General features: G+C 42.6%; 1 protein-coding gene across 16 annotated transcripts in view; it reads left to right on the top strand.

The window, feature by feature from the left end:
* The window catches only part of JAKMIP3 (Janus kinase and microtubule interacting protein 3), an 89658-nt gene that overhangs the window by 40107 nt on the left and 37408 nt on the right, over positions 1-12143 (top strand). For 13 of the 16 annotated variants that reach the window (XM_037400659.1, XM_037400658.1, XM_037400650.1 and 10 more), the window contains 3 exons: positions 9448-9663; positions 11293-11412; positions 11846-11992. In XM_037400659.1, the coding sequence (XP_037256556.1) occupies positions 9448-9663; positions 11293-11412; positions 11846-11992 (483 nt within the window). The remainder of the gene's footprint in view (positions 1-9447; positions 9664-11292; positions 11413-11845; positions 11993-12143) is intronic. The other 3 variants (XM_037400663.1, XM_037400665.1, XM_037400664.1) reach the window with 2 other exon arrangements.

Raw genomic sequence — 12143 nt, 5'->3', positions numbered from 1 at the left:
CGAGTACTCCTCCAGTGTGTTTGGAAACTTGTTGGAGAAGTTAAAATGGATCATGTTGTTGGTAAAACAGGAGAACTCCCTGCAGGAGGGAGCTCCCTCCAAATGGGAAGTCTTTGCATGAGAGGCCGGCAGGTCACCAACACTTTCTGGGTTTTAGGATGTTTTGTTCTCCACTGCCATCTCAGATGCTTGCCTTAACAGTTCCTGGAGTCCTGGGAGCACGCAGCTGATTTGCAGGACTGTATCCCTTAACTGTTGCTGCCTTTCCCAAGGACATGGGAACAAATGTAACACCCCTACCTTCATGATGCATATTTTGGGTCTTATTCTCAGTATTTATTTGATGTCACTATCTTTTTGTGTTTGCCATGCTTTCTTATAGCATTCAGTGTCTCAGTATAAACTCATTCATGCCTCTTCTAAGTCACTATCCCTTGACTATTACCTAAATCCTAAAAAAAAATTTTAAATGCACAATCAGCTTGCAGACTGGCCCACTCAGAGTATGGCAGCGCAGCCATGCTTCAGCGAACACCGGGCAGAACCTCCCTACCTCAGGGCTAGTACAGCATCTCCTGTGTCCTCACAACCCAGTGACTGACCCTCCCTGCGCTGCTCCAGCACACAGCAGTGTTACGTACCCTTTATTTAGCCACCCGTTCTCTCAGACTTTAGGATGTTAAGTCCCCGTCCCCCCCAGATTATTTTTATGAAGAGGATATTAAAATAATTTATAACAAACTGATCTATTGATACTGTTCAAATATCCTGCAGTGTAAGTCTTTCCAAAATGTACATTACTAGATGCATTGATTTAATACATCAGAATGAAAGGATGGCTAATGTCTATCCTAAATAAACCTGCTGCATTACATGAAAAGTCCACGCTAATAGCCTCTAATGTAGAAGCTATAAAATAAATATGTTCTTAGTTATAAGGAATAGAATGATTTGATGTTATGTTTTCTAAATTGCCTTTGAAAATCAAACATTTTTTTAATTCCTGCTTGAAAGAATCAGATTATCTAACTGTACTAATTAAATTACATGATGCCATCATTTTACCAAGCCCTGAGTACTTCCTGAGTGGCTTTAAGTACTTTCAGCTCCATTGACTCAACCATAATTGATTTCAATGGGAGCTGTTGGCTCCTGGCACCTTGCAGGGGAGGGCCCAGATGGTTCGGGGGAAGGGCTTGTGCCACATCACATGATAAAAGCTCTCCTCTCTGTGAAAATGAGGCAATTCTCAAAACACTTAAACAATTACTGAAAACCAGTGCTTTTTGCCCCTTTTAAGATAGGGTCCATCAATAAAGTACAGTCATTGAGCCTCACTGGGTTTGCAGTGAGATGGAGAGGAACATGGGACAGCCCACTGGGAGCGGGTCAGTCTGCCCGCCCAGCGCAGTGATGGCATGGCACCTTCGGGGACCGCTGTGGCAGCCATCCCCCATGGCACCTTTAGGGACCCGCTGTGGCAGATATCGCACACAGAATTGTTAAAAGACTCACATCAGGATTTGAAAAGCTCTGTGATTCACGTACGATGCATTATTTAGTCATTTTAATCAAAGGGGGAAGTAACCTTGGAGTAAATTGTAATTTCATCCCTAGAAAAATACTGCTTTTTTTGTTCAGTCAGAATAAAGACAAGTTGTACTCATTCATGTTTAGCTTTGCAATGATGTGAAGCCCTTTAAGTGAAGTAATTTTTTAAAGGTATTTATCTCCGATAGGTATCGTTTTGCATTTCCAAGTCAAGTATATCTATGGAGACTTATCTTAGGGAAAATACTTCAATACATAGTCAGAGGGAGATTGTTTTAAAAAGCTGAGCCAGCACTAACCCATTATTCTCCTTTCAAATTAAAAGTAGTTTGGGTTGGGGTTTTTTTTGGTTGTTTTTTTTTTTTTTTTGTAGGACAGACAAGAATACATTTGTTGTTGTCTCACTTTAGACTTTTGGAAAAATTTTGTCTGTCCTTTAAAGTAACAGATCATGGAATCATGGAATGGTTTGGGTTGGAAGAGACCTCAAAGATCACCCAGTTCCAACCCCTTGCCACGGACAGGGACCCCTCCCACCAGCCCAGGCTGGTGTGGTATGAAGATGCAGCATTATGCAAAAAGAAATTGTACAGCCATCAAGTTTACTTTGTGCAAATTGGAGTTTATTTTGGTCTTCAGCATCATCCTCTCTTGTCAGATTTTGCCAAGGGAGATGCATGAAATATATATATGTGTGTGTGTGTGTGTATATATATATATATATGTGCTCAGGTTTTCAAAATAACCAGCTCTACTATGAACCTTTTCAGTTTGTTGACTTACTACAACTTTGAATGAAGTTAAATTGTTGCATCAAGCCAAACCCAGTGCCAGTGCATGAACTTTGTCCTGGCCGAGTTCCTGAGGGGAATTCCTGCCTTTCTACCCTCCTCCAGAAAAGACCTTGGTGAGGGCATAGCTGACTGCAGCCTACCACACCAGATGCGCCTGCCTGTGTGTTATACTCATCTCCAGCAGTAAAAGTAAATCCAAAATATAACTGTGGTCAACAGAAGACTTCCAAATGCAACTGCAAGCTGGGTCCCCCCCAGCTTGCGCTGCTGTGCCAGGAAATGTTTTCAGCGGACCCTACATACACAGGAAGCAGGGGTAATATTTGCAAATGGTAATTTTGGTAGTTTTGCACTACAGGCCCGCAGAGGCTTGCAGATTGTAACAGCTAACAAGGTGTAATCTCTCTTTAGAAACAGTTGCCACTTCATATTTACCAAATAAAAATTCTAGCTATTTATTCTAGTTATTTTTCAGGTGCCAGGGTAACTACTCATGGATAAAGGGTAATTACTCATTGGTACTGATGGTTTTGGACTAATCCCATACAGCAGGGATTTACAGGCACTTCCTTGAGATTTCTCTGTTGGGCAGTGGTAAATTAGTGAAGATGTCTGATTTAAAGGACAGTATCAGATGAAAAGTGTAGGAAGCTGAATTTTTAAATATTCATTTTATTAGTGACTGATTCAGTTTTTATCTTCTCCTTTTTATTCCCTTATGTGGTGAAAAATTACCATATTTGGTATTATATGGGTATCTCAGTAGTCCCCCTATACTGAAAGGTAGACAAATTATTCAAAGTGAATAATTCCTTCTTGCAAATGTGGATTTTTATTTTTTTTCATCATTTGTGGTTTGAACCTCGTTTACAACAATATTTATTCCAACTAAACCTGGACTACTGAAGAGTTTTGTTGTACATGAAAAGCTATGCAAGGTTACTTCTGCATTTTGGAGGGTCCTAACCAAGAAGTCTACTCTCTTCTGTGCTGTAACTGCGTAGCTGTTGTGCTACAACACACCTGACACGGGGCTTGGGGCTCCTGTACGTCTGGAAGCACTTTGAAGCTGTTGGGACTGGTTGTGAGGTTTCTGCTTCCAGCAGTGCAGGTCTGAGACACCGCACACTCCATTTTATGGCATTTACCAGTGGCACTGAATAATTCTGCTGTGCTGAGCATGTCCTGAGCGTGAGGAAAGTATGTGTATTTGAAGGCAGAGCAAAAGAGGAGAATGCAAAATAGGTCATGTGGGAAAAATCTTTGAATCTTTCTTTATGCACAGTTATTTCTCCCATCCAATGTACTTTACTCAAGTATAATATTGCATTCAATTCTGTTAGAATTTTTGTTACAAACTGTGCAAGTTATTATTCATTGAAAAATCTACTCTGATTAGTCTTTTTTTCAATATATCTTAATATAAGTCCACAAGTATCTAGCAATTTGATATGAGTAGCTTTCCATAGAACACTACCAATACTGTGTACTTCAACTCACACCTCAAACTCCAAAAGGAACCAGTTTTCAGAAACGAAAGGCTTTAGTTACCTAGCAAAGGACATTTTTTCATTATTTATAGCCTGAATGGGCAGCAAATTACAATTCCACTTGCACCACTTAACCTTCCTGTGCTTAACAGCTTACCACATCTCCCTCCGCATCATTCCAGTGATTCCAGTGGCATTCTGGTGCTTTGCAGGTTGGTAGTAAGGGTCCAAACGCTGCCTGTCTGTGTCAGTCGTTTCAGCTGGTGACATTGCCAGCAAGGCAGCGGCAGTGCTCGTGTCCGGGTGCCTGTTCCCAGGTAAGCACTGGGAGCTGGTGTGATCCCGGGGGAGCCATGTCGTCAGCACCGCCCCCGCCCCCCATGGGCCGCTCTGCTGGAGGACCAGTTTGCCATGTCACCAGCTCCCAGGTAGTACCTGACTGTGTGTAACAGTTGCCATAGCATGCTGTTTGGAAATGAGCATATTACATTTACTGGGTGGGCCATAAATACTTTCTGTCTGGTTAAGTATAACTGGGATTTAATCCATCTGAAATAGAATCATTCTTTGGCCAAAGTTGGAGCAGAACCACACTGCAGAATGAAGATTTTGGTAATAAATATTGCATGTGTCCTTGTTTAACTGAGAACAGATGATGTATCGTCTCCTCTCATGTCTGACGATTTGGCAAGGTTATTGGAACAATGGTCATGCAATGCAGACAGCGATCACCTTTTGATGAGGATTAATTCTGGAAGAAGATGGGAGAGGAGAAGTTTCCTGGGAGGTACCTTTGCACAGCCCATGAACCACAGCTACTGCTGTCCCGTGGGACAGCAGTGCTAGGCTCTGCCCAACAGCTTCCAGGCACAGGTGATGGCTGGAAACCAGTTTCTTAAGGTTTTCTCAAGGATTTCTTAATGTCTTGATTGTTTCTTAAGGGTTTCTTAGTTGCTTCAGAAGAAGCAATGGGATAGCCACCACTTTTTTTCTAATGTCAACAAATGATGATTCTTAAAACCCATGCAACCTGTGAGATTCAGGAAATTCAGAGACTAGAGTGGGTATTTTCACCTCACAGCTGAGTCAAGCTGAGCACATGAGGCTACCAGAGCCCCCAGTGTGCCCACCCCTCCTCTCCTGCACCGGGCCACAGACGCAGAGTGAGCCAGTCCAGTAAGCTGCCTTGGCAGAAAATCAGCCATGGATGTGAAATAGGACAGTTTTCCCGTGGATCAATGTGATGAGCCAAGTTCTTCTATGGTATGACCTAGCAATGGCATAGGATTTGGGAAGGAGAGGCAGGCTGTGGGATCGGCTCTTCTGATGGGGGGTTACTCTTGCCTCATGGCTATAATGCAATGAGAAATTATCTTCAGGAGGAGCTCATTGCAATGCCTCTAGCAGCAAAGTCAGCATGAAACGTTCTCAGCTTTCATTTCCTCCCTCAACAATGAAAGAGATGCATCAGTTTGCAGCCCCGTGCTGCCAAGAGGCTCAGTAAAATGGGCTGGGGTGTTCCTGGGAGCCGCAGTGTGGATGTGGGATGTGAGAATGGCAGAGATGCCTGTAAGGAGCATTTTGCTCTTCTAAAAATAACATCATGTACTTTGCAATGTGCAGCTTATTATTGCAATATACATAGTAATGTATATTATAATGTTACAGTAGTGTGAGAGGTGATGACACTGCATTTGTTTCTCATCTGTACTGAAATATGGAGAATTTTCCTTGGTAAAAAAAAGAAAAAAAAAAGAAAAAAAAAAGACATTTCAGCTTGCTCCTGTATTGTATTGGTTGTGTTGCCATTGTTTGCAGTGGTGGGAATCACACAACTGTGTTGTGTGACAGCCTGACTTAAAGGTGCAGTAGGAATATTAGCAGGTTTACAATGCCTCAAATTAGGTACGTTAACTAGTCAGCAGTATCACACTGCAGGTATGGTCCCACCACCTCCCAAGCTGTCTGCAAAACAAAGCAGAGCGGTTGTATATAAATGTGCAGTATCAGGACACTGACCAGAGTTATCCTTGTAGAGTATTTGGCAAAAACTGGTGAACTTCATCTAGCTGGCTGTTGCTGAGTGACATTATCACCAGGACAAAGAGGCAATTGCATCTATTTCTGGAGAGGGGAGGTGAAGGCGCGCGCCGCAGCGTGCAGGACCTGCACCCTCTTCTGCCAGCCTGCATGTGCACCCTGTCTCTCGGGGGGTGTAATGCCGGAGGGCAACCCCATCTCCTGTCATCTGCCATCAGCCTGGCTGGGGGGCCTGGCAGCTCAGCCCCCTCTGCTCCTGAGGCTCGGGGCAGGTCTCCTCGCCTGTCCTAATTGCTGGCTAACACCGTGCCCATGGGGAAATGTTGGTCATGGAACAGCCCCAGCTGGACGGGGGCTTCTCCTTTGCATTTAAAGCTGCTGCATGCAAACAACTGGCTTTTATCCAGCTTCAAAGGCAGATTTCTGGGGTGTGTAGCCATGCTCCTGATGGCCTCTGTGAATTTGCAAAGCGGCAAAGGCCCCAGGAACATTGCAAGTAGAAATTTCCCAACCAGGGAACCTACATGTTGGGTTTACAACCATGATGGAAATACTACATTTAGAAAAAAATGTGACTTAAAAGCAGCTGCATGTCAGACCGTGTTAGGTCTGGGTAGCACAAGGAGGGATTAACAAATTTAACTTTGCATGGGATTATGTTTGCATAATTAGCATCAGCTGTGCTCATGGGCTGGTTATTAATTAGCACTCTCACATCAACATTCATCCCACGTCGAGGCAGCCCGCTAGAACGAAAGCAGGAATACCCACAGCACAGCACAGGGCATCCTCTCAGGTGGTTGGATGCTGTGCTCCTACATGCTAACGCCCTTTCCCAAGCGTTGCTGGTGTCTTAAGCCATCAGACACAGGGGTGGGAGGAGGAGTCCCACTGGTCCTGCACCCACCGGTCCCGCACCCATCGCAGAATGAGGCTGGGGTGTGCAACAGCCTGGCGGGGTGCGTGCCTGGGGACCAGCACCTCTTCCAGTGAGTTGCAAGTTGTTTCTTGTCTTTACATTTTCTTAATGTTACTAACACTAGGAAGAAATGTGCTAAATAATATTTTTCAGTGACATGATTCCTTCGATTTGTACTATTTCTACAACATTTCTGTTTAACGATAGGCTGCGAACGTCAAATTGTTATGTATATTTCATGAATGTGAATTTAATCATATGAAGGAAAATGTGAATGCTGGTATTTCCTTTGTTGTTTGTGAAGGTTATGTTTAGAGTTTTTTTCTGGAAAACAAACCATTTGTGAAATAGCGTGAAATATTTTGTGTTTTTCTCCAGTTTCTTTGTTCCTCCTAATTTAAAGTGCTACCTATGGTGGGGCTAGGTTAACAGTTGGACTCGAAGATCTTAAATGTCATTTCTAACCTAAACAATTCTATGATTCTATGTTGTAACATGTCTTTGTTTTCATATAAATAGGGATCAACTACCCAATATTCTGCTTATCTTAAACAAATAATCATTTGATGGTGTGTTACCTTTTCATCTATACCTCCATTTAGATTTCTGCCTGATGAGGTATTTAGCAGTGAGACCTCAGGAGGCATTTCTTTGTTTCATTCAAAGTTACTAGACTGTTTTCTTAATGGAAATTGCGGAAAGCACCTTTAAAAAAATGGTACCCAGAGGGCAATTGATTTGTTCCATTTTACTAAAAGACCCTAAATTGTGCTTAACCTTGAAACGCTGTTTCCACACAGGTATTTATGAGGTTTGTGCTGTCTTTTGGCAAAGGCTCGCTGTTTCCTCAGGGCAGTGTGGGATCTCTGTGGGCTTGTGGCTAGGTTCTTCCTTCCTATGGCTACCGCAGGGGATGACCACCTGGGCAGCGCAGCCCCTCGGGAACGCCTGGGCTCTCGCTTGGGGCTGGGGCTGCGGTGCTTCCCCCATGGGGTGTGGGGTGTGGGGTTGGGGGGGTCGTGGGGCAGTGCTCTGGGGGTCTGGATGCAGCCTCCGTGCTGTGCAATGGAGGGTCATTGTGCCCCAGCCAACTGTGTCCTCTCCTGTGGAATTTAAGCTGTAATCAACCCATCCACCCAAACACCTAATGGAAGTAATTTCCCACCACCATTACTGGGGGTGTGTAAACTGCCATCACTATCGCTTCCTTTTTCCCTCGGTGGGCCGTGTTGGCAGTTATTGGAAAGAAAGTACTTGGAGTGATCTGTTAATTCAAAATGTAATTTTTTCCCAGGTTTACAGGCAAAGCTAGCAAAGATAAAGGTATCAAACTCAGTTCTCACAAGGCAAGATGTTCTTGTGTCAAGCAGGCCACCTTTTAAAACTGATCTTTTAAATTAAATTTGTAAAGTCTCAAAAACTTATGCTAAAAATCTTATGCATTTATGATGTCCAAAACCAGATCGACAGACATTTTAGGGGATGTATATGATTTCAATCTTTCCATAGAATCATTATCTGTAAGCACATTTGGCAGCCCTGTGGCATGTGAGTGTAATTAATACTTTATATTCATGTATAATGTAGATCTATGCAATCCAGCTGGGAAGAGCCTGAGATTCTGCTGTGGTGTCGTACATCACTGCAGACACAGAAGAAGGTTTTGGGCTGTGCTCTGTAATTTTTCATTATTAGGCAGGGCACAGGCCACCCTTACCTGAACTCTAGACTCTGAGGGGTAAGCCATGGCACGTGCCCCCAGCCCACACTGCGAGCCACCCCTCCACCCCACACCTTGGGGCAAATCGCTCCATGCTGGGAACCTGGCTCAGCTTCGTGGAGAGGGAGCGTTTCATCCCACATTAGCATTCAGAAAAAATCCAAGTACACTGTCCCTCGGGAAATATTCCATGAGCACCTGCAAACTGACGGTGCCCAAGCCAGCGGTGATGGGCATGGCGCTCTGAACTCAGCGAGAACAGTGCAGGCAAATAGGAAAGAAGAGATTTAGAGATGGCTGGACATTTGTCCTTTGAGCACTTAATGATTTTGCATAATGTTTATTATGCATGAGCAAAACCTCTTATGGAAAGGAGATAATTAAACAAATTGCTCACATGGGAGACACTTGGAAAAAGAATTTTGAAAATTCACACTCCTGTGTTTTGAAAATTAAGAGGGTATTCAGGTTTTAATATTTTTCTTTTAAAATTATGAATCCAGATTTTCAAAAGGTGATGTCCAAGCTAAATGCTGCAAAAATCATTACAATATTTTGAGTGAACTGATCCAAATTGTAATAGGACTGTTAGGCTTTGATTTTTATTTTTTTTTTAAGCTATTCTGATATGGTACTAAGAATACGGATATTTCCCAGTCATTTTAATGAAAAAATTCCTGCTGAACAGAGATTTTATTCTGGGTGGCCCGCAGAAGAAGAGCAATGTTCCTAAGTTGGTTGAGTAATTAAATTTATATGTTCACTGTCAAATATTCGTTGCTGTTCTAATTCCAAGAGAGTGTTGTTGTATTTTCCATGTTGAGGGGTCTTGGCTCTGTGCAACTGTTCTCTGGCCACGCTTGGGGTCATAAGATGCTCTGTTGTCATCAAGCCACTGCCTGCCTGTGTGATTGTGTTCTGTTCTCCTTGTAGATGGAGGAGATTAAGTTTAAAGACAGAGCAGTCTACGTGCTGGAGAGAGAGTTAGGGGTTCAAGCCGGGTATGCTCAGAGACTGCAGCTCCAAAAGGAGGCTTTAGATGAACAACTTTCCCAGATCAAAGAGTCTGATCGGCATCTGAGCAGCCCCAAGCGGGAACTTCCTTATGCAAGTGGTGCAGGAGACGCTTCAGATCATTCGGGAAGCCCCGTAAGCACTTTCACATGGTTTCACCTAAACGAACGAGCAGACAGAGTGACAAAATGGCACAAAGTGACAGAATCTTGATGAGTGCACCCTTGAGCAACAGCTTTCCCATAGCCGTGCAGGGGAAAGCCTGAGGCACCAATTTCTTCCTCTCGTTTGTTAGCCAAACCTTTGCGATTTAAAATGAAACCTTGTTATGGGAGAGCTTTTGCTTTTTTGTCGTTTTGTTTTCTGGTTTGTTTGGTTTGGTTTTGTTAGCAGGGTGAAATTTTTCTGTTCTTTTTCTCTTCCTTTTCCTCACTGTACCATACTTCTGCCACCTGCCTTAATTTTGACAGTTTGACACAATTTTGCCAACAAATGATGCAAATGCGTTTCTAACCAAGTAATGTATGTGTGCTAGCTTTTGGAACTGCTAACAATGGATTTTGTGAGCAGATAGACAATGCCAGTTTACAAAGAGAAACAGGGGAAAGTAATTGGTGCATGAAAGCATGGGAAAATCCTGCACTTCTCCTGGAACACCACTGCTAACTCAGGTTTTTGTGCTGCTAAGTGCTCTCGCTTTCAGTGAACCAGACAGTGAATGAAATACCTGCTAACCTATTCTCTCCTATTTCTTTTCTACAATGCAATATCCAGAACATTAAATTTTAGTCACCCTTTCACAATGGCTTTCTTAATATAATTATGGCACCTTTCTGCTTTTGCCTTAATTTGCTAATATTAAAATATCCTCAGCTAACTGACCTCATATATCTGACGTACGCAAATTTTCTTCATTGCTGATTCTCATCAAGATTTCTTTTGCAACAGCCTTAATTTTCTCAGTAGAAGTGTAAATACTTACACATGAGCAAACCAAACTATTTTATTCTTTGTCCCAAGCCTCTCCTGCACCTGTTGAATGAGGAACCCTAGACCTCCCAAAAGTGCCACCAGCACTACGGACACTAATTTGCTTGTTTCAATTCGTACTCAACTTCTGCCAGACACCAGAACAAGTCCTAGAGAAGGGGGAAACGTCTGTCACATTTGTAAATAGATTTAACTTCTCTCTGATTCTGAACAAGTACATGTCTACCTATATTTCTACTCATTTATAATTTGATTTAAGCATTTTCACTCAGATAAAGTACTACCCCTTTGGCCTCACTAGTGACCCTTTAGAACCCAACAAGGGCCAAAGCTTTATGGAAGAAGAGCTTATGCAATGGTATAATTGCATGAATTTTCCCCATCTGTACTGCAGTATTTTTAATAATCATTTTCTTACAATAAAGTCCTCAGAGTGGGTGATGTGTCTGAAGCACTCAGTTCAACAGCGGCATACTTTGGAAGCATTGCCTTAATTTTTGATATTTTCTTTTCTATTTCCAAGTTTACCATTCATGACTTTGTATTTGCATACACATACTTCTGCATTTGCATACTTTGTTACATTTTCACTCCTAACTTTCTGTTGGTCTCATCCTGCAGCTTTCAGTGGTCAGTTAGGTTGCATAGGTTACACTCTGCCGTGTAATGTTTGGAAATGTTTGGATTTGGGATAAGGAAAAGTTTGAACTTTAGAAAATTTTGATATTGCGTGTACACTTATGAACAGTTATTTGCAGTTGATCTTTGTTTTAGGAACAGCAGTTGGATGAAAAGGATGCCCGGCGTTTCCAACTTAAAATCGCTGAACTGAGTGCCATCATTAGGAAGCTGGAGGACCGGAACGCTCTGTTGTCAGAGGAGAGGAACGAGCTGGTGAGTGCAGCAATGGTTGCTGGTGAACGTGCTGCCATGGTTGTGCCTTGCCCCCAGGATGTCAAGATGTTTTCTCCTGGACTGTTTGGAAATCATTCAGGAGTAGCTGTTTCCTCCTTACACTCTGTGTTTGGTGGTAGGCATACCACACTCATCTTTGCTCATATAACAATGACATTTTAAGATGGCGTTATCTGGAATTATTGATTTTTTTAAAATAAATACATTCCCCACATGGTACACTTGTCGCACAGATTGAATATCTCATGAAGGAGGAACAGTCTGCTTCCCAATGGAAAATACCAAGAGTTTTTGATCAATTCTGCTTTGCATTAGGAGAAAATACTGCTCATGTGAGAGTTAAAGAAAATTATTAATATATTTGATGAAAAATGACAGCTCCCGAGGTGTTAATTCTCTCTTTATCTTCCAGTTGAAACGTCTTAGAGAGGCTGAAAGTCAGTACAAGCCCATTTTGGACAAAAATAAACGCCTTAGTAGAAAGAATGAAGAACTGTCACATGCCTTACGTCGAATGGAAAATAAATTAAAATTTGTAACACAAGAAAATATAGCAATGGTAAGTCTCCGTGTGCTCTGGGAAGAACTTGTAATATAGTACTCACAGGGCTGATGAAGTCAGGCATCATCCTAAACTTGCAAGTTCGATAGGAAACTTTCCCCTTCCCAGTGCTTGCTGTGGTGTTCTGTGGTGTGCTGCTGAGCAGTTT

The sequence above is a fragment of the Falco rusticolus genome, chromosome 9 (assembly GCF_015220075.1).
Source record: "Falco rusticolus isolate bFalRus1 chromosome 9, bFalRus1.pri, whole genome shotgun sequence".
Taxonomy (NCBI): Eukaryota; Metazoa; Chordata; class Aves; order Falconiformes; family Falconidae; genus Falco; species Falco rusticolus.
This window is presented reverse-complemented; position numbering and strand designations above follow the sequence as displayed.